The sequence below is a fragment of the Oryzias latipes genome, chromosome 9 (genome assembly GCF_002234675.1).
Source record: "Oryzias latipes chromosome 9, ASM223467v1".
Taxonomy (NCBI): domain Eukaryota; kingdom Metazoa; phylum Chordata; class Actinopteri; order Beloniformes; family Adrianichthyidae; genus Oryzias; species Oryzias latipes.
In genome coordinates, this window is record NC_019867.2 from 11,319,087 (window position 1) to 11,346,420 (window position 27,334).

The 27,334-nt window shown below is 37.0% G+C and overlaps 1 protein-coding gene across 2 annotated transcripts in view; it reads right to left on the reverse strand.

Moving 5' to 3' along the window:
• LOC101174433 (netrin receptor UNC5C) overlaps nt 1-27,334 on the reverse strand; it is a 199,128-nt gene that overhangs the window by 30,061 nt on the left and 141,733 nt on the right. The window contains exons 5-8 of one of the 2 annotated variants that reach the window (XM_011479047.3): nt 12,977-13,157; nt 10,613-10,780; nt 10,307-10,471; nt 4,475-4,531 (exon numbers count right to left, since the gene is read on the reverse strand). In XM_011479047.3, the coding sequence (XP_011477349.1) occupies nt 4,475-4,531; nt 10,307-10,471; nt 10,613-10,780; nt 12,977-13,157 (571 nt within the window). The remainder of the gene's footprint in view (nt 1-4,474; nt 4,532-10,306; nt 10,472-10,612; nt 10,781-12,976; nt 13,158-27,334) is intronic. The other variant, XM_004072344.4, reaches the window with a different exon arrangement.

The window sequence follows — 27,334 nt, forward strand, 5'->3', positions numbered from 1 at the left end:
CTCTCAGTAGACACAGCAGAGAGGAATTGAATAGAGAATAAATCACCTGGGAAGGGAGGAAACATTCAAACATCCCATCTGTGATAGCCCAGCAAGTGCTACCTGACAGCTCTCTACAGGAAGCTGAATGCTCTGTTATACCAGTCAGGACGTGAGCTCACACACACACACACACACACACACACACACACACACACACACACACACACACACACACAAACATATACACACTCACACAACTGTGTTAATCGAAAGAGTTTTCTCAGCAATTCAGCATATTACACTTTTAAATGTAATAATAGTTGGTAAGAGCCCATTTGTTAGTTTCTGTCTGAAATGTATTTTCACGTTTTTAAAAATATTTTGTTGGCTAAAAAATATGAGAGCATCTTCATTAATGAGAAAAAGAAGAAGTGAAGAAGAAAACGTTTTTCTAGCCTTTGGCAACTAAACATAAGCTCATTTAATTAACAACAGAAACTGGAAGCAAGTGCAGTTCATCTGTTAACCACAGGGGGCTGGTTACAAAAGTAACTCAATTCTTTTATTTAGCTCAAAGTGTTTCAAATTTTAAAAAATGTAACCAAATTGGGATTTTCAGGAAAATGTTAAAATCCTGTTAAATACATGGGGGTTATTTCTATGAAATGCTATCTTTGTCATCTTAGTTAATCTTTGGTGTGATGTCATTTCCTTTCAAATGTTGAAAAATAGAGGTGTTAAAAACTGCCTCTAGATTGGCTCTTTTGAGACAAGTGCATCAGATGTCTATATTTATTGTAGATTCTGTTTTTTTATTAGTATTTCCACAGCACTGTTCAAACTGTACAAGAAAACCCTACACTTATACCAAAAAATATAAAAGTTTAATTTACATTTTCTGTTCGTTGTGAAGTACAGCCAAACTTGTTTACAGTGCTTTTGATTACCATCACTACTGCTACTACTAATTTTATATCTGTGTATAATTGTCACAAGTTCAGTTAAACCCTTTTTTTCATACCAAAAAAACATGATTCTTGATAGAAATAAAAAACATAATTAATATTTAATCAAATTGTTAACTTATGAAATGAATTTGGTATTTTGAAAGTAATATCCAGTCATGTTCATATTATCTCTTTATGTCCACATAAGTATGGTTTTTCAAAGTGTACATAGCAGTAATAAACAACCTGATGGCTATAAATGTGCAGACAGATTTGCTTACATGCTGTCAATTACACACGTGGGTTGGGGAAACAGAAGCCCCAGATCCTCCTCAGTCAGCACAGATCACTGTCTATCGATTGGCTGAGCTTTTTGTCATTCTCGGAGTAAGTCCAAACTGCTACGGAGAGGATTTAAACAAGGGGGAAACATGGATAATTCAGATTAGCTTTTGTCTTTCTGTTCTTTGATTTGCATCCAAAGCAGGGCTGTGGACAATCACTCCTTGAAATGGATTCAACTGCCTTTTTTGATCTTACTTGGCACAAACATGCAAACGCCACCCCTACAGCATCCCTGACGGACATATCTGCCTCAAGAAACTGTTGAAGGGAAGAAAGGGAGAAAGTGAGAGAAACTTAATGTGGGATCGCTTGTTGGTGCCAAAAAATAAAGGATGGAGCCACTTGAGAGTCACTAAAGACACAAGTAGTACTGCAAAAAACTTAGTATGTGCACTCATTAAATCTCAGGCTTTGTGTGACAATGCTAATGTAATGTAACTCTCCTTGAGCTATTGCATTGTGTTTCTGTAGACAGTCCAATAAAGACACTGTAGACAAGCCTTTGTGGCAGGTCATTCTATCTAGTGGGGACATAAACAGTTTTACTTTCTTCAGACCCTTTAACATGAATCCAAAAGTACTAAAAATATTATATCACTAAAATATCCAGTTCAATGGCCAGACTTCACCTCCTCTCACTAATCTGAGATGCTTGCTGATTTCCCGTTTTTACATTTCTTCATATCAAATACTTGGACTCTCAGTGGTTCTCAGCAGGAACTGCTCCTTAGATGGACGTCTTCTTGACAGAAATGTCAGATGTTGTTCCTGGAATCTGCTGGAGCATCTCTACCATTGCAGGGGTCAAAGCCCAGAGAGCTCCAATTACCTCTGGCACCACTGTTGCCATCTCAGTCGACATCTTTTCCACTTCCTCCCTGCAGTCAGTGGTATTTAGTTGGGCTTCTCATGTTGCTTCCTCTTGTTATTGCTGTTTAAGTATAACCAAAACTTTCTTCTGTTTGGTGCTAAACTACCTAACAAGAGAAAAAAATATAAATTGAATCTAAAGGGAATCTCTTTTGGACCTTCTTGTCTTTCACAACCTTCTCCTGGGATTGAAGTACTGTAGATGGATCATCCATTATGACTCTTCATCTGTCTCCTCTTCATTGAGTTCTGTCACTCTTGGCAGTTACTTTACTTAGTTGGAGGTCATTCCTGACATGCTTCTAGATACAGTGGCTTTCACAGTCAGTCAGTGACTTCCCACTATTTAGGATGACTTGGCCTGAACCCCATTTATAAACATATAAATGTGTTTGTGAGTGGCAAGGTCCAGAGAAGGGTTGGTGCGGGAAGGTTCATTTTAAAAACCGGAGAGTGTGTCACCTGACCCTTTGATCACCCTGTAATCATTACAGCATGTAACAGACACTTATTGCTTTACAGATAAAATGAGGGCTCCTCCAATGAGAGCAGGAAGAAAACACAGTAATAACTAATGGCAGGATCCTTTTCCCCTTTGCACCTTGTATTCTGTGTCATCCATTTTTACCTAATTGCGTCTTTTTCTGTCAGACTTACTAAAAGAGATAGACAGAAACAGAGGGGGGGAATGATAGAAGGTCACAAAGAGAAGAAAAGAGAGAAAAGGTCAGAATGTGCCAAAACTCTATATGAATTCTGATCTGCTTTTGTTTCATCCAATCACATTTTTAGACTAATTTTAGCATATCTGCTGTAACATTTCTGTAATTGTTTTTAACATTTACATTTATTTCTTATTATTTGGTAGCACATGTTTAAATGTCACGCTTCGTTAGTGACAGTATTGATCAAAAATGAGATTTTGGAGCTCCAGTCTTCTTGTAAATACAAGGTGCTTAGAACTATAGTAAAATAATTAGTTAATTTTGGCAACAAAACAAAAGTTGCAGTTTATTCTCCCACAAAACAAGGGCTGTAGAAGTGGCATTTAAATAGGGGAGAACAAAATTCTACCATTTAAAATAATTTATGGAGAAAAAAACTATGGTTGAGTTGTGAAATACATCTTCTGCTTTATTTGCAGATGAGAAAAAAAATCCAGTCTTTATTTATACTGATGTAATAAGTTTTAACACTAGCATTCAGGTATAGTTATGCCTCATGTCTAAAATTATAAGACATTCAATTTTTAGGAAACAAATGTCTACTTGCCTTTACGTTTTACCTGCTTATGTTATATTAGCCACATTTGGTGTGAATAGTGAGTTGTTTGACATTCATGTGTGGTTTAAGCGGCCAAAATCCAAAGCCCAGAGTATGATGATAAGATTTATAAATGCCTTTTTAAGTGCCACTATTTGTTAGATGGACTATTAAACACAGTTCTCATTTTTCATGACAAATGATGGTCATTAAGTAACTGAGGTGAAAGTATCCAATAGAAACGAAGATGAGAAATCAGACTGTTTAAGCAGAATCAAATGAAACAAAACAATATTTTTTTATATAGAGATCAGAGGTAGTTAGAGGTACAATTTTTATTTGTTTTCACTGTAGAATTCAGAAACATTATAATACAATAACATTGAAAGACAAGTACATTTCTAGTTAATTTTACCTCCCCTCAGTGTTTCTAATCAAAAATATTATGTTATTATATGTTCAATTGATTTAATATAAATATATTAAGAGTCATTTTATTTATTTTTTATTTTTCTTATGTACAGTTTGTAATAACCAAGTACAAGTATGAACTAATTTTCATACTTTATCGAGTTCAGGAAGCACAAATGAAAGAAGGAATAATACCTTTGTCATCATCATCTAAGGCAGCGGGAAATGCCTTATTTCTTCTCTTGAAACCTAATCCTGGATCCTTTCATCATTTCTTGTAAACTATTTTACAAACGTATAAACTTTACAAAGATCTAACAATCAAAAAAGGAATCTATTGAAAAAGTTTAACCTGCCGTTATAATTAATCTCAGCAGCATTTTTTTTATTATACTCAAAAAATGGGATGCTAATCAGAAAATACCTGCTGTAACACATACTGAGAATAGAGCAAAATTCTCAATATGTTGTGTTTAGAGCTTAAATTATGGGATTTTCAATGGGAATTTGCAGCTTAGAACTGCCAGACATTCTTTTATAAAGGACAGACAGAAAAAAAAACAAAGTCATAATTCTATTTCTCTTAAAAAAAAACTAAAACCAACATGATAAGAACAGAACAATGCTCAGTGATAAAACAGAAAACTTGAACTTACATGGCATTCCCAAATCAGTCTTTTCTTTGGGCACATTGGACTTCTGAAACAATGAACCTTGGGATAGGGGGAAAGGAATGAGGGAATGAATAAAGAAAAACAGAAAACAATGAAAATGAAAATAGTCAAATGAAAAGGGAACAAACCATGGAGGATAGAGACTATGTACATGATAGTTTTTATTTCTTGCCCTTCAGTAACAGCTGTGCTTAATATAATATTGACTGTAGCATATCAAGCCACAACAAAGAAAAAAGGGGCAATTTTGAAGTCTTCCTGTTTGTCTGTTCCAGCTGCATCATCCAGAGCGGTCTACTCAGTTGTGGCAAACAGACAGTTTACAACACAGATGAACATCCGATGTACTGATGTATAATTGAAGCGCTGGTGTATAATTCATAAAGACAGCAGGGCAAAATGCAGCACTTAAAAAAGAATTTTTCCAAAGCAGCGAACCACAAAGGACAGATTCAGGAGAGGGACACCGCCAGGGTTAAATGGGGTGATGAGTAGATACTGTTTAAGCAAACAGAGACACCTGTTCAAAACATGGCACTTCTTTAAAAGTGTGCTAATGGCCCTTATGTGCTACTGAACAGCAGTTGTAAGATCTGCAGGAGGTAATAAAAAACTTTTAAAGCACATTTTGGGCACAATTTATAACTAATTTCTTACTTTTAGGAAGGAAAATAAACTCCTAACTCTAAATATGTATGGTTAATCTCAAAATATTGCATTTTGCACGTCCAAATGAATAATAGAAAACAATGTATTTAAATCTTTTAAAAGAAAAACATTTTTTAGCGTAACAGAAGAATAATAAAAACAGGGTGACAGTAAAATTAGGCACAAATTATTTAGTAGACGACAAGTTCCCAGACTTAAATAAATGTAAAAGAAAATCAGAAACATGCCACAGTGGAAAACTTTTATGCTCCCCCAATGATTCAAAATAAAGACAGAAAGAAAAGTCTTTAGTAAACGGACGGCTGAGCTATAGCTGCTGAATGTTTTCCATAATAAAAGCAAACACAGTTATGCGTTCAGTCCAAACTCTAAGGTTACATAACAGCTGGTGTCTCTGGCGATTACTATGGTTTTAGAGCCTTTGCTGCAGATTATATTTGCACCGGCTGAGCCGTTATGCAGCAAAATGTATACTGTAATCACACAAACATGTGTTTGAAATATCCTGCCCTCCACAACAACTTTTGGCAGCTCAAAACAAATCTCTTCCGAGAATAATGATCGTTGTGTGGGATTCATGTTAGAAAGCCAAAAACTTAAGAAAAACATAAGTTGGTAAAAGACATTATACTAGCAGGCAAAGGCAATGAGGAGAAAGTCAGAGGGCAAAAGCAGCATCAAATGAATCTGGAGCTCATAGCTTAACAAGAAAACTATGAAAAAAAAGCCAAAAAAGAGAGGAGACAGACCATGAAAGGGGGGGGCTGATAAAAGATGGAAAATGAGAAAAATGATAAAATAGAGCAGTGGTCCCCAAACCCTGGGCCATGGACTGTTACCGATCTGCAGATCTTGGTAACTAGCCGCAGACAAAAAAAAAAAAAGCAATAGACAACTTTAGATTATTTTTAATTTTCTGATTCTGAAGTATGTTTTATGTCGGAAAACTACCGGATTCTGTCCGCCACATCTGTCTTAGACTTATTCTTGACGTATGTCAATTCAATTGCTTTGGTCACGTGTCATTAAGGAAGTTAAGGAAGAGTTTTTGATTTCAAAGAAAAAGAAGTCTGCTATTTATTAACAAAACCAGGAGTCTTCCCGTTGCCATGAATGATAATCTGAGTCTGAATTGAGTTCTATGTGTTATTTTAGCATCTATGAAAAACAAAAAGAAACTTGAGTTTTTATAAATCTGATACAACTTCTACAAATGAACAATTTTGTTTCATTGAATCTCCTTCATCTGTAAAATACCTAAATGTTCAATTCTATTGTCAAGTTGTCTTTTTAAATGAAATATAATCTAGTAGCATTTTAAAAATCTAGTAGCTTTAAAAGAAAAAAAAAACTCCAACCGTTTTGACCGGACTGTGAAAATATTGTCTGACAATAAATCGATCCGTGGCCCAAGAAAGGTTGGGGAACACTGCACTAATTATAAACTGCTAGAATACGTTTTCTATTATATATAATATTTTATTTAAATATTTTTATTTACCAATCTGCTTGTTTTAACTCCCTGAATCCCATAAAGTTGCAATTTAAAAATCATTTTTAAACTCTTCAGCTAAGAGTACTAAACCAATGGATGACTTCCTATCTATAAACACAGTTTTAAAGAGCTTACTACACATAAACCAGGAGATCCGAAAATGAATAACCCAGTGTTTTTCAAAAACACGACAAATAAATAAAATCTAAAATGTTGAGCAGGCAGAAACGTATTACAATACAGCAGCACATATACTGGGACGCACACGCTCCAAGGGTTCCTGTTATTGCTACAGGAAACAGTTGAAACATTAGTGCTGACATAAAACCACGTCTGTGCAGTCATTTCAGCGACAGGAAATCAATCATGGGAAATGAGCTTCAATGTATACCTCCCTGGGTTTTATCTTAGATTCTGTGGCCGTATACCCTGCAAGCCGCAGAGAATTCTTTCTATGGATTTGAGGTACATTGCAGCAGGATAGGCCTAAGCTTTGCCGTATGTACAGTAAGTGCTGTCAATAAAGTGCCAACCGTAAAGCTTTTTACTAGCTGATATCATATTTGCAATATAGATTATTGATTAAGTTATCCATGTTATTCTCACGTTGGCCTTCATTCAAGACTTTCACCACTAAGCCAGGGCAAGGAGGCTCTAATAAAATTGACTACCGTACCTTTACTTTATATTAAAGTAGGGAGCAGTGTGAGGCATACATTTGTGATATGCATTAAGGGTAAATATGACATTTATAATCAATTTGCTGGCAAATTACTTTTGAGATTAGGAGATAGAAGAAAATGTAAAATGGTTTTGAACTTTAACTTTTTACCTGTTACTCTGCAGGAATGAGTCTTTTATTTGATGTTTTGTACATTTTATACAAATAAATTGCATAATTTCCTTTTCTAACATGTACTGTATTTACAAGTGATAAAAGATGAATTTAATGTGATGACTTCTGTGTAGAAAAGGCCGTTTCACACAGCCACTATCTACATTTTGTGAGAAAAGTTGTGGTCTTTTATGTGAGATTTTCACAGACGTATCACAAATGAACCACAGTAAAACCACAGAAATGGTACAAATAAACCAAGCAAAGAACACGTAAATCAATGTAAAAGTCAAATCGGTCACAAAAATTTTGTGTCTATTACTTAAATTGAATGTGTTATGTGCACCGTATCACGACATAAAAGTTATACATCTGTGGTACATGCATGAAAAGTTAGACAAACTTGGATAGTCGTTTCATCTGCATATGCATCTAGCAAAAAATTACACACAATTGCATGAGATTTACATAATAATAGTGTTTAAACTGCATAATTAACAACCGACCAAATAAAGTAAGATTTATAAGACTGTAATGTAAATCTTTAAGTTATTTGATACAATTAGCTAGTTTGTATCCAGTACAGACCAAAAGTTTGGACACACCTCATTCATTTGAATGAGTGGGTGTGCCCAAACTTTTGTTCTGTACTATATATAAAAACGCCCCTCTCACCCTCCGCGGGTGGTTTCTCCTCCAAGCTCGGGTCCTCTACCAGATGCCTGGGAGCTTGAGGGTCCTGCACAGTATCTTAGCTGTTCCTAGCACTGCGCTTTTCTGGACTGAGAGGTCTGAAGTCTTTCCAGGTATCTGTTGTATCCACTCCATATATATATATATATATATATATATATATATATATATATATATATATATATATATATATATATATATATATATATATATATATATATGTACACACATATTTTTTGGGAAGTAATATTAAGAGCAGAGCAGCGATGTTTTACATAAACAGTTCCTAAATTGCTTTTAAAGATTTTAATTCCAATAAATTCATCATATTCTTCTGTTTTAAGAAACAAAGTATCTTTTCCTGTTAACTTAAAGTTAGTTAATTATGTTTTTTATGCCGATACTAATAAAAGTAGAATTTTTCCTTTACAAATCTTTAGAATAAACAGAATTCAAAGTCAAATAATGAATATGGTTATTGTACTAATTATTCGTTCCATTTTTTGGTTTATTTGACACATTCAAATGTATCCAGAGCTCTTATTAGAGCTTTGATTTTCCGACCCTCTGAATCTGGGTCATTTCCACATCTTTCAGATCTTTTTTTCAGTGTTTGTGTTTATGCAGTTTTATGGTCTTTTGAGATTTCCTACCTAGAAACTAAGCAGATGCAACAGTTTTTACAGTGATTTAGTTTGTTTTTCTTGTTGAAAACCAGTCAGACCAGAATGTTGTTTTGAATGAATCCTCTTACTTCACCTCCCACCATTCAGCTACTGCAACATTTGTGTTCTAAAAGTCAAATAAAGGCCATCTAAATGCAAATGAAAACACTAAACCAAATATCAAAACTCAAGAAATGTATATTTAACAGTAAGACTTGACTACATTGAATCAAAAGTTGCATTTTGCATAATCATATGCAAACAAAAAATTCAGGTAAAAATAAATGAATGTTCTTCCTTTCGACCACTGAATCAAAGAGTAATGGGGAATTGTATTTTCTATATTTTATAACTAATGTATGTATGTGTTTAAATCTAAATCTTTTAAAATCTACCATTCAATTAATTATTATATTACTAAAATAAACCAAATGCAGATTTTGCTTTTTTGCTTCTTTTATTTTTTATTTATTGCCTAAAATAAAGTTTTCTGATTCTGAAATTTTTTTTTCAAGTATTTGTTTAAATCTGTAATCCTCATGATGAATCTAACTATATCAATTCACAAGCCAGTTTTTATTTTTTTGTTAATAGAAGAAAATCTCCTAATTCGAGTGATTTTGCATAAAGTCTGAAAAAAGTAAATAATTGTATATAAAAAGTGGATGAAAACTGAACACAAATATACAAGTAAGTATGCATGTAAAGAACAGTAGCTTGTCTGTCTTTATTTTTATTTTTTATTAAATCACAGTCTTTATTTTAATTTTACTGTTCATCAAAGCATTGGCAACCCCTGGCAATACATCACAAGCATCTCTAACACAAAGATATCTAAAAATTATTAGAGCCTCTACTCTGAAAAGAAATGCTCTTCTTATTTTTTTTATTTTTGGCTATAAAATTTCATAAGCTTTGGAATAAAAATCAATGTCGATTGATGTTAATACTATTACTTTTATTTTTTTAGATGATTTTAAAAAGTAAAAATGTGGAAAAAGTGACGTGGTTGATATAAAAACCCATAACCTTTAGAGCAAGAACATTGACGAAGGAAAAAGGTGAGGAAAACCCATAAATGTTTAAAAACAGCGTTTTTAGAGGCTGTGGATAAACTATATTACTAGAGAAACGAACAGGATATTGAGAAGATGGAAGAGTAAGTTAAACAGGGAGGGAAAGAAAATAAATGTGAGGTTTAATGAAGGCCTTTCAGAGGTTAGAAAAGGGTGAAATTTTAAGATCAAGTAATATGCCTGCTGTCCTAATTTCTTAAAAGAATGCCACCTAATTAGTTGTAAAATAGTTACTTCATAATTCACACAACCAGCATTGATCAATATGTGTCGCTCTTTCAAATAAAACTGTCCTCTAACTTATTTTCTGAAACAAAGTCTTGTCCTGTTTATGCTGTTCAACTGTGGTGCATTCAAAAATGTCAGAAATCATCAACTTACTTTGCATACAAAGTCCATCGGTGCAGTTTTGGGACTGCAGAACAAGCCCCTCACAGTCCTTTCCACCATTTTTTGGAGCTGGGTTATTGCACTCCCTCCGTCTCCATTGTGTGCATTCAGTCCCACAAGCTGACCACTTACTCCACTCTGTCCACACACCATCCACTAGTGGGAAAACAAGCAGAAGGGATAAGGCGGGTGAATGAGACTGAGAAAGAAACAGCTGGAAGCAGAAAATGCAAAAAGAAAAGCAGCCATAAAGAGGGCCTTCAGGGTGAGGCTCACAGTGGAGTGGAATGGACTTACCTGTGCATAGTGTGGTACAGGGCAGCTTCTGTATGGCCTGTCCATCACAGGGTAGCCCTCCATTGAGGGGGGTGGGGTTTGTGCAGCTCCTTGTTCGCTTCTGGAAGCCACGCCCACAGCGGCTGTTACACGGTGACCATTCAGTCCACGTTGACCAGCCGCCGTTGACTGCAGCAGCACAGAGTAATCTTCTAAGTGATCAAATTAACCTACAAGTCAATATTTTCTATACTTTTCATCTTCAAAAGGTTGCAGTTGTTGGTGGTACTTTACTTAAAATCCCTGAAAAGTAAATTGGTCAGCCAATTCCATGTCACAACATATTTCATCACTTTTTTACAGGAATATTTTATCGCACTGCATTCATTTGTGATTCCTATTTGTAGTGATGCTTACTTAGTTAAAATTAATGAAAAAAAAGATAATCACAGTGTCACATAAGCTCCTAGAAATCACACCATTACAATTGTAACTAAAGAGCCACTCATTTTCTCATGATGGAGGACATAAGGAACAAATTTCAACTAAAACAGCCTTTCTGAGTATTTCTTTATTCAAATCGTCATGGATCAGGAGCAGATAAGAACCTGCTGTTTGAAAAAACTCTCTTTTGTGACGCTGAAATGGGCGGGCCAAATCTCTCTGCTTTGCTGCAGTTCTGATGAATCTACTTGCAGACAAATAGATCCATGTACGTCCTTATTTTCCTAGTCTGATCTGGAATCTGGATCAGAACGGTACGGTAGGAAGGCTCTGATATTTGCTCACCATTTTTGTTGCACCATTACTGTTGGCTGAGTTTAAGAGGGGCTGTAAACTAGTGGCACAGAGTCTAAACCAAGGGATGATGGGATGTCAACGAAGGGTTACTTCATAACTCAGAGGCAAATTTCCCCTGCTGCTCTGCAGAAAATATGTCTCCAAAATCAACACAGACTTTTGGATCCTGGCTGCATAATCATAATTAAGACCTCTGGAAAGTATTTTTTACAATGGATCAAAATATAGTTGGAGTGGGACTTTCCGTCATTATGTTAGAAGATTAGGGTTTCCCAAATAACAACACTACAGACTATATGAAAAACTACTTTCTTGGGTTGAAAGACCAAATAAACTACAGTGCTTAAAAAAACTTTAGTAAACTTAAATAGATATTGAACTGTAGCCCAATAGAGTATAGAGGGCAAGAAAAAAAAATAGCAGGACAGCACTCAGACAGTTATGGACAGATGAGACAGCTAAGGAAAAAAAATCAGGTGTAAAATTAGAATGAGCCACCAAGACAGCCAGAGAAAGAGTTTCACATTTGAGGAGGTGTAGTAGATTGAGGTTATATCTTGACAGCACTGCCTCAGCACCATGGACGCCGCCCACCGCCTTTCAAAAGCGAGTTCCAAACTAGTCACAGAGGCGATTAGTCAAAGCAGGAAATGCAAAACTTTTTTCATTCATATTTTCAAACTGTTTCTTCAAACTGACTTCTCAGTGACTCTTCTGTTACCTTCCAGCAACTGCTTATTTTTTTTTTTCCACTATGTGTTCCTGTGTTTTTCCACTAGTGTTTCACCTTGTCAACAGTGTCAGCCAGACTCTCGTAGAGCCGAGAAGATTGAACAGCAGATTGAACAATCTATTTCTGTAAGGATACATCAGTGTCAAACCATTCCATCTCTGGCTGTCTGTATCGAACGGGCACACACGGACAGTTATTTTGATTGAAACACTTCTCCTCAACAGAGTCACCGTTACATTTGAAGGCAACACTGTGCATGTGTGAAGTGTGCGCCAGTGATTCGCTACATATTGTTTCTCCAATAGCGTGTCCTATAGCCTCAGACTGGCATTTGGGAAGATTGCAAACCAAACAAAAAGTGGGATGCATGTAAAGAAAAGCCCCCCCCCCCCCCCCCCCCCACACACACACACACACAGATTTTAGTTAAAAAATCAAAACAGAAGCCAGTATTTCCTGAAAAAAAATAACCTCCCCCCTTAACATATTGGTTTATTTTGTTGTATCTGTTGTCGCTCCTCACAGCTGCTGCTGTGCCATATGCAGCATGATTCATGCGGAGCTGGGAGTCTTGGCTCAAAGTGCAAACATTTGGAGAACCCGGGTGTTCTCATTTAAAATGAAAGTGTGTTTGGGGGTGGTTAATTAGTTCAGGTCAAGGGTTATGTGAGAATAAAAGGCTGGCTGCTGGCGTGGCTGCACAACCAATTCCACATGACAGATGGCTGCTAGCTGATGGGAGTCCCTGACAGGTACGCTCAGGTAGATTTCAAAAAGGTGTCATATGAAATGAGTGTTAAAAATTCAAGCACAAGAAACAAATTTGAAAGAATAAGTTGACTCTTGCTCACCGTAGACTATAACGGTGGCTGTGGTGCTTCTCCTTTTAGCCACTATGTTCTTAGCCACACATGTGTAGTTGGCTGTATCCGACAGACGAGCCTGTTTGATGATGAGGTTGTGGTCAATGGTGATGTAGAAGTTTCGGTCTTCCGCCGGATCTATAACTTCTTCGTTCTTTAGCCACTCCACCTGGGACATGGACAGAGGAAAAAATATGAGGTCAGCAGGACAGTTTCTGTACAATGAGGCGAAAGATCACTGGACATTGAGCCTATGTATCAAGTGACTTAATGGCAGACAGCTTTGTTGATCCATGAAGCATAAAACAAGCAGACAAACAAGGATTTACTATGTTGTGTTTTCTGTAAACACACGAACAAGCGCCAGCTCTGCAGAACCAGACATTGTAGTATTTCTCTCACAACTATTGGAGAAATCTTTGAAAATTAATTAAAAAAAACATCAGTTAACAATAAATATTAAAAGTATTAATTAAAAAATAAATAAATTGTTCTCTGTTGCTTAGATTTACAACATAGAGGCAGGAACACTTATATTTAGTATTTTTCAAGGTTAAGAGTTTAGAAATGGCAATTCATTCAGCAAAATTTGGATATAAAAATATCCCAAACAAAGGACAAAGTCCTTTTCTGTCCTTAAACCACAGGCTTCACACATGAGGAAGAGCCTTCGGAATGTGATCCTAAGGGAGCCGTAAAAAAAGAAAAAGGTGGATTTGTGCTTTTGCAAGGTGCTTTGGGTGAAGGGTAGGACAGCAGGAAGCTATTCTATTCATGAGCCTAATCACATTTCCTGAGTGCTGTATTTACTGGTCTAAACCCCCATAAATTCAGTCCGTCCGGGCTTTATGGCAGGCACATAAATGTCCAAGCTGTGATGTTTAATTCATGTTCCTTAATTTCCTCCTCCCCTCACATTAGGAAATGGGAATCTCATTTGTAGAAAATAAGAAATCTGGTGTTTTTCTTCATTTGACAGCCTGTTCAGAAGCTGCAGTCAGGTTTTCACCTGCCTCTCTCTCTGATCTGTGGAAATCTGCTGAGTCTTTGGTCCTGTGATTCACTCCACGTCTGAATGTTTGCTCTGATGTGTGATGCAGTGTGCCCTTTCAGTTTTTTATCAACTTTGGCTTTAAAGGATGAAAAGCCTGAAAATAAATTGGTTACAGTGAATGTTACTTCAAAAATTGACTTAAAGTCTATTTATGTATATTAAATAAGACATTTGTCTCTAATATAGTTAAATTTACAATACAATCAAAAGAAAAAATAACAAATTAAAGTCTCAATACTATCCTCACCTTTAGTAAGAGTAAACATTAGGAAAGGAAAAAAAAAAAAAGTGAAAAGTTAAGTGTCTAAGTTAGTTCACATCATTTTTTTCTCCCACCATCCCTGAGGGAGTGCAGTATATTTATATGCGTCCTAAATACATTCTAATGCAATCCAAGGCAGTTAATTAGACCAAACAGAGTACATCATTTTTATCTGTTTGTTCTCTTTAGCTTCATCTATTGAGGAGAAATGTTCAAACTATGGCTGTAGTCGGAGAACAAAAACTAGGGGGGGAAAAGTGGTGTTTTATAGCCTTTGTTGTATACCTTAAAACTGTTTTATTTGATGTAATTCTTTTAAAATACACATTTAAAGATTATTTCTTGTAAATAGTGGAAAAAGTGACTTTTAAAAAAGTTGAAAGGAGACAGAAACAAATTGTTTTAAATTTGGAAAGGGTTCACCTAGGTGTCATATAGTTCCAGTTGAGCACCAAAGAATGTCCTTATATTATAAGTCACAACATTGTCATTTTATTTTTGGAATATGATGCTCTACATTTTAGATTAATAACATTAAACCTGCACTTATTTCTAATGTCATCCGCTAAGGTAAAAACAGACACGGATGTTTTGGCACTTGCAAACAGTGATGTTTGACCAAAAACCAAAATAAAACTGCTTTAAGACTACCATCACATATGCCAAAATGCTACCGCGCGCAACCTAGAGGCAAGTTCTTAGCCAAACCGGCAGGTGGTCTTGTGGTGGCATTTGTAATCGGGAGAAGGTAATCGTATTTTTGCACTCCATGCGGCCGCCACGGAGGTTTAAAGAAAAGGTTCAAATTAAACGGTGACCGGACACCGCCCTGCCACTGTGCTGCCATTCCACTACCACCGCCCGATTGTTAGAAATCTTATGGTACCAACGCGGGCTCTCAACGAGAGCTGTTGACATGGGTCGTGGGGCCCGGCAATGCCCCGACGTCAATCTGGCGATACCTGCAACCATGTGTTCAAATAGGATGACGGGATAGATGGTGCACAGAACTCATCAACGACCCAGAGATCCTGCTTCTTGACAAATTACGGTTGATGCTGAGAAGAATACAAAAAAGACAGAACATTGTGTTGTCCTGGGAGGCATGTTGTCTAAAAGTTTGAAAATAGGTAAATTGACAAGATCATAATGTGTGTTCAAATTCTGCATTGTGAATGACCAGTGTTGCACAATGGCCTGTTTTTTTTATATACCCCTGGGCTACTGGGCGGCACTTAAAATGGATGGCCACAGTTCAAAGACATTTACCCATCATCCAACAAAGGCTGCAGCCAGCCGGGGATTCAACTGCCACCGCCCTGTGGCCGTCCAGCTGTAGCCGGTTTCGTAATGACGTCATCCCCGCCTGACTGACTGACACCTGACTGCCACCATCTACATTTATGACGACGCCAACTTTTGCCAAAAAAATCAGGCGGTGGCAGCTAATGTTGAAGATTCTGCCGATGCCTCCCCATCGCACTGTGGGAGTTGTATATGTGAGCCTAGCATTAGATGACAAATGTGTGTGATATGCAAGATATCCTTTCTAAAGATGGACAAAGAAAATCCAGGAACCAACAACACAGATTGTAAAGTTTAGACTGGCATGACAAAAAAAAAAAAGCCCAGAATAGAAAAAGTTGTAAAATCTAAAAACTTTAAAATAACCAGCAGATAATGACGAGCCAACAATTCTGCATCTGTGTGAGCAAAAATGAGACATTTGGCATATGAAAAACGTATGTGTTGCTTTAGATTTTGACGGGTGAACTTTGTTCCTGAGCCTTAGTGTGATGATGCACTGAAAATAGCTGCAGCCTTTGATGCCTCCTGAAGGTTGAAGCCTGTGAGACTGATGTGTGCTCTGGAGGCTTCAGACAAAGAGACCACATGTGGTGGCAACACTGCCATCGCCACCGCCTCATTAGCCACAGCTGGTGTTGAAGTGTGTGTGTCTGTGTGTGTGTGTGTGTGTGTGTGCGTGAATGGCGCAGGATGGCTGATTTCATCAAGTCAACCCCAAAGGAGAGTGGTTATTTGCTATTTTAACTCTCATCCACACATCACCTGCCTCGCGGTTCCCGCACAAACCACAACAGAAATACGTACCACAAAAAGAAAAACATTACGGTTTAAGGTACTATTCTTATTCTATAATCCTACACTCACACACTTTTCTATCTATTGGACAAATCTAGGAACCAGAGTGGTTGTTTTCATCTATGAGAGATGTTTTTATGCTTTGGCAGGGAAACAAAAACTTGGTGCGGATACAAGATAAAAGTAGGGCAAAAGATAAAGACGCATGTATGTCTTTTTTGTTGCGCTGCAGAGTTGTATCAGAAAAATGTTCTGAACAGCAAAGATTTGTGCATATCTTCTACTCCAAGGAGGAACATCACAGTCACACGGTGTCACCAGGAGAAAGAGTAAATCTTTCATAAGCTAAACAAATGGCAGACCACAGAGCAAGAAGTACGATAACAAAACCAAGAACATCTATGACAAATGCTAAAATATGACATGCTTTGTAGAGCCACAACAAAAGACTCATATGGGAGTTGATAACAGCTCAGAGATACAGGGTCGGATGTGCTGCTGAATCCAAACATTAATATTTCAAAATAGTAGCGACTGCATAATAAGAGTGTGACGACACACAAATAAGAGCCACTACAATAGAGTCTTGTACTGCAATCAAATCATGGAAATCAAACATTCAGCAGTTGTGTTTGTATGAGTGCTGCGTGTGTGTAATTGTGGGCAAGCCAAGTGTTAATATGAATGTTCATCACCCAGGATAATCCCCTTGATTAGTTACATTATCTGGATCTATATAAGACAGCAGATGAGTGGGTTAAAGCGCTCTCACGCTGATTAATCAGCCTACGTGTGGGTGTTTCCTTGTTTTAATAACCGCAAAAGTACCTCCTTCTCCATCAAGCTCTGACACCCTATTGTATGCAAACCTGCATTTCTGGTGTCGGACAGAAGTTGGATTTTCTCAAACCAGACATTTTGAGACTGAATTAACCATAATAATCTATACATTACATATAAGTACATATACGTTTCCTTTAAAGACCCACTCTGATAAAAATTTTGTTTTTTACCTGTTCTTGTGTCATTTTTTATTGATGGAGAACATTTATATAGAAAATTAAGCTTAAAATTTCTTTAAGTGTAACACACATGCTAGTTCAGGAAGCCACGAGCTCTCTGCTCCACTCCATTCTGATGCATCCATTTGTAGACAAATAGATCCATGTGCCTTTTAATAGCTCAATAAAACACTAACCACAAACAATTTATGTAGTGGGTGAATAAGCTCATCTAAAATCTTTTTTTATTTGCTCCTTATCCATCTGCTCCTCTAACACAATCAGTTTCAGGCCACAATTTGGGCCAGATTTGACAACTGCAGCTGAACCTCATAACTTACGCTGGCTGTCTTTTAATTAGCTTACTGTTCAAAGGTGAGAGTTATCATCTTTTCCATGTACAGAAATACAGACAACCGAAGGAAGTTTGCAACCTCAGATCAAACTGTTTCGCCATTGTCACGTTACTATAAATTAGCTTTGGATTTATCCACTATCTAATGTTGGGCTGCACAGTGGCATGGTGGGTAGTGCTTTTATCTCACAGTGAAAAGGCCCGGGAATCTTTCTGAGTGGAGTTTGCATGTTCTCCTCGTGAACATGTGGTTTTTCTCTGGGCACCCCTGCTTTCTTCCACAGACCAAAAGATGCTTTATGCATCAACTGATTATTCTTACTTTCCTATAGGTGTGAATGTGTGTGTGATTATGTGGCTCTGAGACAGACTAGTGACCTGTTCACCCCGCCTTCACCCAACAGGGGCTGAGTTGGCTCCAGCAACCCCATGAGCCCGAAAGGGATTGGACCGGTTTAGAAAATGGATACATGGAAGGTTAGATGGATGTAGTTAATATAGAACCGTACAAATTTCCCCTGTGTCATTTACCTTAGCCTACTAATTATTACCAAACTTTTGGTTACAATTTTACAGTAAATTTACTTAAACACTAAGATGTTTTATCAATGTTTTTTGTAGAATCTTTAAAATCCAAATTTTTGTCAATACAAATAAACTGCATCCACGGCTACGCTCTACAAGTGCCCTTTCAGAATAAAAGATCATTGCTCTCCTTTATAAACGCACTTTTTGAGTACTTTTGAAGAATCCCAAGAAGCCATGGTGTTTTTCTGTGTCAGCCTGCTGTGTAGCATTAAACCCCTCACCCCACCCTTACGGTGGCCCAGAAGGGTAACAACACAACACATTAACTTTACACACAACACATTAACTTTATACACAACACACTAACTTTACACACAACACATTAACTTTACACACAACACATTAACTTTACACACAACACATTAACTTAACACACAACACATTAACTTAACACACAACACATTAACTCACAACACAACACAATAGCTCACAACACAACACATTAACTCACAACACAACACATTAACTCACAACACAACACATTAACTCATGGCCCAGAAGGGTCACAACACAACACATTAACTTACCTCACAACACATTAACTCACAACACAACACAATAACTCACAACACAACACATTAACTCACAACACAACACATTAACTCATGGCCCAGAAGGGTCACAACACAACACATTAACTTACCTCACAACACATTAACTCACAACGGAAGTAAAGCAGCAATTGAAGTGCTTTTATTCTGAAATTTCTACTGGGCTGAGCAGCTAACTACCTAACAGAAAGTGATGTCACAGTGAGCTGTTAGGTAGTTAGCTGCTCAGCCCAGTAGAAATTTCAGAATAAAAGCACTTCAATTGCTGCTTTACTTCCGTTGTGAGGTAATGTGTTGTGAGGTAAGTTAATGTGTTGTGTTGTGACCCTTCTGGGCCGTGAGTTAATGTGTTGTGTTGTGAGTTATTGTGTTGTGTTGTGAGTTAATGTGTTGTGTTGTGAGTTATTATGTTGTGTTGTGACCCTTCTGGGCCATGAGTTAATGTGTTGTGTTGTGAGTTAATGTGTTGTGTTGTGAGTTAAAGTGTTGTGTTGTGAGTTATTGTGTTGTGTTGTGAGTTAATGTGTTGTGTGTTAAGTTAATGTGTTGTGTGTAAAGTTAATGTGTTGTGTGTAAAGTTAATGTGTTGTGTGTAAAGTTAGTGTGTTGTGTGTAAAGTTAGTGTGTTGTGTATAAAGTTAATGTGTTGTGTTGTGACCCTTCTGGGCCACCGTACACCCCCACCCCTGTGGACTACTTGGCAAACTGATGTTTAAGCTTTTTGGGAGTGGCACTCAATCGTTATTTTCATTTTTTTTTATTCCAAGAAACATTTTATTTTGGTTTAGAAAACACCTTTGTCATGGTCTTTCTATTCAGACAAATCTTAATGTATTATAAAGATTTAGCTGTTAGATTTACACCTTTAACTGTTAAATATGTATTCCCATGTTCTCAACACAATTTTTTTTTTTATTTTATTTTTTTTCATTTTGACTACCCTTGAGCAGAGCCTCTTGTCCAGAGTGTCTGTCCACCTGTATAGACCCCCGGGCTTTCCGCAACTCCATATCCTGACATTTTTGGAAAGGCACAAGTTCACAGAGATGTTTATGACCATCTTCTGAAAGTTGACACCGGGCCAGCTGTTTCAGTGTTCTGTCCCACTCACCCCCTTCTGCTCACACATTCACATTCAGGAAGGCATCACAGGCAGATGTTGCACGCTTTTTATTATTGGCTCTGACTTGCATCTATAGAGCCATCACCATAATTGCTTTGCTTGTTTCCATTATCGAACACTCACACTTGCATGTATGCTCACACAGACGTTTTATAAAGCCCCCAGCATGCACGTAAACGTGGGGAAATGCATCATTCCAATGCTGTCAGTCTGATCAGCAGAAAAATGCAGCATGGGACACACGTAAAGAAAGACAGAAGAGGGTGACAAAAAAGAAACAAAAACGGAGACATTCGGATAAATTAAAAACAAAGACAGCATATAGGAGATCGAGTGGGGGAGGAAAACATATTGAAACACAAAAGCAGAGTGAGAAAAAACAGAGACGGACAGAATGAGAGGTGTGTGCTGGCTGAAGAAAACCATCTATCATTGGGTCCTGGTGCCATCAGTTTTCTTGACACAAACCCAGACGATGGGCCATAACTGTCCATGTGTGTTTATCTGAGACTAATACCAGCAGATGCCACACACAACCCCCCCCCACACACACCCCCACCACCACCGGACACACACCGCCCGGATCATGATGTGTAGCTAAGGAGAATAGTAATCAAGCTATTCATTAGTGCAGCAACAAAGGCCATTACTGGCTAATCAACAATCTTGAAACTCAATCGAGGAAAGCTAATAGAAATTTAATCCAACAATGAGCTTCAATATGGTGCACTTTGCGTGTAAAAGTGTGTTTGTTGAAAATTATAAAAGCAATTACTTTAATATTTGGATGAATAAAACTGTTATTTTCATTCAAACATTTAAGGACTATGAACGAGAGATGACATGGCACTAAAGATTCTTAGACTTATTTCTAAACACTTTGATTAGAAAGAAATTTTATGAATATTTAGTATTGGTACAAATATTAATGTATCCATCTGTAATTTAATCGAGTTTTTTAATCGACTTTTGCATTTTAATCTTTATGGTTTTTCTATGTACACTTTTCAGTTTAGGATGATGTTTGCTAGATTTTTATTTCTAAAAGTTGGAGACTTGAATAAATCCACTTTATCCTGGCACCCCGTTTAATGTAGTACAGAACAACTCAGAGACGCTCTCTACAGAACTGTTTTTAGACAAAGAGTCACGTTTGAAAAAACACAAGTTTCAGTCTGTTGTTTTTTCTGGGCTTCATGCTACATTAATTCCTATACATTCCCAGTGACACCGAAAGGAATATAGCAAGCTCAGAAAATGGATGGATGGATGGATGGATGGATGGATGGATGGATGGATGGATGGATGGATGGATGGATGGATGGGTTTTCTGTATTTTGGATTGTTTTTCATTTGTGGCAAGCTTCAACAAAACCTTATATTGTGTGTCTAATTTCCAGACATACCAAGTAAAATGTATTTTTTCTGCAGAGACTCTCATTCATTCAAGATGTTTCCACAGTGGAAAAGTTCTAAAAAGGGTCCAAAAAAGGGTCATCTAGACTTTGTTTTTTTCATGTTAAAGACTCTTCTCTGTTAAAGACTTTGCCTCTTTTTCAAGGGGCTTTCTCAATCCAAGTTTTATACTTCTATAGTTTGCTCAAATAAAAAAAAAGAAATGAGGTAATGAGATAGGCTAGATATGTTATGAATCCACATGGTTTTGAGTATCTCCATTGCACTCAAAGCTTATGACTCTTTCTGAAAAAACGTTTGCCAGCTACATCGACAGTTGAGGCCGCTTGCTCTCGACTTGCTTTTTTTTTGATCCACATACATTTTTTAAAAGACTCTTCCAATCAAGAAGAGTGAAAAATTTGGGACGTTTTAAAGGGCTCTTTCAACATAAATTGCAAAAATGAAAAAAAGAAATGTGCTCAACTCAGGAACAATTTTACCACAACATACAGATAAGTCCCAAGTGCAATTTTTTTTTTTTTTTTTTTTTTTTTTGCTTATTTTCGTGCATTTTCATGTCTCCAACTAGACATGAGTTTTACAATCCGATGAGGTATTACCCTGAGGGGAGTTTGAACTAAAACAGCAACATTTCTAGCTGCATTCCTTAGAGAAATGTGAAGATCCCACCCTGGATAATAAAAACTATAATAATATAAAAAGAGTCACATTATTATGGACTCTGCAGTTCATAGATGTTGCACATTCCTCTGCAATTCTGACACAGAAAAGTACAAATTGATAAATAAATAGATACAGGAAATAGGAAGATCACTTTTTCTTCAGTGTTTTAAATAAGGAAAGCATGTTTTTTACTTTTGTAAGAGTTGAAATATAATCAGGTAAAAGAATGGCAGACAAACACACCATTCTTTTAGCTACCAAGAAAAGAAAATGTTCTTAGTAATTGATTTACAGTAAGAACACAAGGCAGCAAATAATGTGGATTATTAGGCTTAAGCTCTTGAGACTGACATGAAGCAGGAAACGTATTGATTTTGTTTTTCAGCTAAAATATTGTTTCAATGTAACAACCATCAGCAGCTACTTCTAATATACTGTATATTCTGCAGCATTTATATTGATTGTGTGCATTTCAACCGCCCACGATCTACCTGCAATTTCACATAACTTTCTTAATTGGCCATATGTCCTGGTGATTCTGCCCGCATCTTCTCCACACTTGGGAGGTGATTAAAACAATCCTGCTGCCCACTACTTCTTTTGGGAATTTACCACAGTTACCAACACCACAACACTATGTTACATGCTTGCTCTGGCCAGACCGGCCAGATTGTGCAGGTTAACGTAAGGTCACTGTCCGTGTGTGTGTGTTTTTCTGGGAATGTGCAAGAAAAATCTGTGCCTGTGTCCATGTGTGTTCATGGCATCAAGGGATTTTAGAGGCTCTTGACAGCTTAATTAACTGGATCCAGGCGAGTGACATAAAGACCCAATTAACTACTGCGACATAACTGGGTCACCGTCAACAACCATCCCACAATAAAGACACCTCAGATGAAACCCAAATGAAAGTTCCTTCTTTTCCTTAATCATCTGAATTTATTTGCATGAAAAAAGGATTATTAAAAACACAAAAGGTATAATTTTGTAATTGCACTAAAAGCTGAATATGAAATTTGGATTAGCAAACAAAAGCTGCTAACAAGCTCAAGCTCCTAATTTATTAATTTTTTTAGGATTACAGAATAAAAAATCACAGCATATAAAGGGTAAACTGCAATGTATTGTGACCCTTCTTACTAAGAAAAGAAAAAAAACAGACAAATATGGCTAAAACAAACGTTAATTTGACAACGCTTATGCCCAACCTTGTTTGCAGCTCAAAACAAAACAGACTAATACCGCTTAAATAAATATAAATGTGACTACGCTAACTCCCAACGTTGTCAGTAACATGTAAAAAACCCAGTCTGACACTGCTACACAATAGCCGCATTTGCGTCTTAACAAAAACGCCCAACCTTGTTTGCAAAAAAAAAAAAAAAAAAAAAAAAGGCTAACATTTTGACAGAGCACTGTGTACATCTAAAAATCGTAAGATCATCGTAACATCAGTAAGCACAACTAGAATCAATAAGGTGCGCTGTTGTTTTTTGGGAAGATTAGACTCTTAAGTGCCCTCGACCAATTTTTTTGCAAAATTTGCAACTGCAATTATAGAAGAAGGACAAATCCTTCAGAGGTAGACGTGAAGCCCAAAGTGGCAGAGCACTATCCGCACAGACAGAATTGGGGCACAGGAGGACTCTCACTTTGACTGCGACAGGCTAGCAGTGGCCTATTCATAACCTATTGCTCCACTGCACCTTTGTACATTGAATGATGCATGACTAAGACGCACACATAATACATGGGTATTTTGTGGCTCAGCTGTGACTTTAGTATTCTCGCATCTTTTCGGTGTAATATGGAACATCCTGCGCACCCACTTCATAATTTTTTTGTAACCCGCAAACAAAGCTTCCCTTTAATGGTGAAACAAGGTATATGTTAATGGTTATCTGTAAGCACTGTCGGCCCATAAACGACGATAAATGGAGGATGAAGAGGGGAGTAAAAGGCAGGTGAAATGAAGGAGAAAAGAGACAAAAAAAAGAAGTTGCTCAGCACCAAAGGAGGTCACAGATGTGCAGAAGAGAAAGCTTGCATTGGCTTCTTTAGAGTGCACATGTGCATGAAATCACACACGTGCAAGCGCACACGAGCACACACTATGTTACCTCTGAGATTTAACACAGGTGCAGATCCTTCACAGTGATCTATTAGACTCACCCTCTCATGTCAACATCCAGGAGTGGGGAGAGACAGAGAGAGGAAAAGATGGATGGGGAACAATCTCAAGAGAGGGTTGGATAAAGAAAAGGTATTTCCACGGCAACGGTGAAGGAGGGAAAGATGGAGAGCTACAGAGGGAGTGATTATGGTGGAGGAGGATGAGGATGCAGGCCGCAGATACCTGTGGGTGATCTATTAAAACTCAGCTGAAAATGTCACCAAAAAGGGAGAGAAAACAAGGGAGGTGTTTGTGGAGGCTTTGCTAAAACAACTGCAAAGAAAAAAAAGAAAAAAAAACTGGTACCAAGAAGGTAAAAAAGACTGAGAGACAGATGGAGTGATTTGGTATTTCCATACTGTGTCAACAATTACAGAGAGTAGGAGGAGAATGGATACAGGGAAGGTGCTGAGGGGGTAGAAAATGGTATGGAAAGAGGAATTGTAGAAAATATAGTGAGGTAATTTATCGGCTACCACGCTTGGGGAGAACAAGGACAGGAAAGTAAAGTCATGAGAAGAATTCAGAAGGGAGCAGGAAAAGAAAAGGGGAATTTGTTGAGTGTGATCATTTAGACCCACAATCCATGTGTCAAACTTTATTGCATATGCGCGTTTGAGAGAGAGAGTTATAAGCACATAAGCAGAATTACCAGTCACCACTTTCTTAAGAAGAGGAACAGAGCATTACAATACATCAAGGGGACTTCCAACGCAGAAGACTGATTGATGAGCTGAAGGTTGGAGACATGTTGCAGGTGGCTGGCGAGTGAATGGGAAAAAGATGTGCAACAAGGAAGAAAAGAAGAAAAGCTATGCCTTAGAAGTGGGAGTTCAAGAAGCATGAAGTGAGGCACAAAGGAGTGTTTGAGCATGATCTGTGGAACTGCAACCAAGTGCAAGACAACTCTGGTCCATGAGGCGACTCACAGGACTGTAATGCAGAAAATCAAAGACTGCTGCTCATAAGCATGCAGTGGGCCAAACGTGACTTTTAACCCCATGTGTGTCAATTTATTGGGATTTCTGTATGTGATAGGTTTTATTATTTACTAAAAACAATTGTGTTTGTCTGGAAAAATGTGCTCAGTGACAACCACTAAATGCACCTGAAAAAGAGAAGACGATGAAAAAAAATGAATAAGTAAAGTGAGAAGAAGAAAAAATTCAAAGGAAATGCACTGGGATGGTGATGGCAGCAGCAAATGCAGATGGGAGGGAGAGAAAAACACAGAAATGATGGTTTGGGGTGAGAACGTTAGGGGGAAGGAAAGTTTAAATGAGACCCAGGGCTCAAATCATTAGAGGAAGAGGCAGACGAAAAACATCCAAATCCACTCAACAGCTCAGACACGTCAGGGGAGCATTTCCCCGAACAGATGCTGACCTAGTAACAGCTGGAATCCGAATCAACACCTCAGATAACACCAGGGAAAAGTTCAAAAGGGAAACACTTTCAACTTGTGATGGAGGGATTGAAAGTTAGGAAAATTAAAAGCTTAAACTTGTTCTCGCCTGAGTTGCATTGCAAACCTTTTTTTGTGCCTCTGTAATCTGTACACCCAGCTTTCCACAAGGCAGTAATTGTGTGGTGAGCGAGTTTCGTGCTAAAGAAACCGGTGCAAGCAGTGCAAATATGCAAGAGAAAAATGCAGCAGCTGTCTTAATTCTTCCATGGGCACTTTTGATACAGGTGTTGGCTATGACTGACTTTCCAAATGCAGGAAACAGAAACAAATGTAAAGTTACAAAAACATTTTACACTCAAAATAAATATTTTGTCATGACTTGTTAAATTGGAATTGGTCTATTTTAAGCAATCAACACATTTAAAAAAATCCTATGGAAGACAAACAAAAGAGATGCGTATCGATACATTGATATATCAAACTTTGGATGATTGATTACTTGTGACTTGACTGGAGAAATTTACATTTATATAAACATATAGTGGGGGCTGGTTTACCATTTTAGATGTAAGCCCTCATTCTGAGTGGCATTAGGAACTGAATAATGTTTTATAGTTGTTAAAAACCAATTTATTAGCTAAAAGTGATGTTTTTGCTTTAATGTGAGGTTTTTAAAAGTTTTGGAGAAACTGAATGACTGAGCAGAGTTGTAGATGGTCGCTGTTGGTAGCATAAAGGCTGAAGTTGTAAAATAAAATAAAAACTAAAAAAATATATATATTTTTTTTTTATTCCAGTGGACAGTGACGCATTCAATTGCTTCACCAGATGACTGCCAATGAAAGAGGAAAAGAATAAAACAGAATAGCAGATTTGGCACTGAAATTGAGGGATCTCTGACATAAATTGTTCAATGGTTTGTTTGCAAAAACAACTATTATACTTTTATTTATGGGGTCTCCTGACCTAAAAATTTGAGGTGTTTGCTCTAAATGCCTTTTCTGGGTTAGGAGATAAAAGTTGGCACATGCATTTTTGGTTTAAAAAAAAATATTTTGAAAGGACAGCTCTAAATGTTTCTATGGTGTAATCACAATTGTTTTGTCCATGATGAAGGGAATCCAAGACGAAAGGATATTTCTAGTGACCACTTTTTAAAAATCTTTTTAGAAAGGCTTCAAACACTTCATTAACCAGAAAAAATGTAGTGCTGTTTTAATGTGACCACCAGAAATTGTGATGATATTAATTTTTCATTAAAACTACTTGTGTGGCACTTGAATCTCACATTCACTAAGTAATATTTATTTGTTTTATTTATACCCACAATAGAACATCATTCTCAGATCTTATAAAATAGTTTTATTGTCTTAAAAAAAAAATTAGAATTAAATATTGTTAACAATGAAATGCTGATTTTTAGAGTTTAGTATCTGTGTTTTAAGAATCGAAGCGTTAACTTGCAAAAATGACCTAAGAATAATTTAAAAGTAGACATTTAAAGCTTAAAATAACAGAAAAGCTAAAAAGTATTATTTTTTTCATTTAGTAAATTATAATTAAGTGTTTTATTTTCATTCCTCTCTTATTTTTGTTTTATATTAATTGCACTGAGCGCTTAACTACCTTCTTAGAAGGCCGTAAGC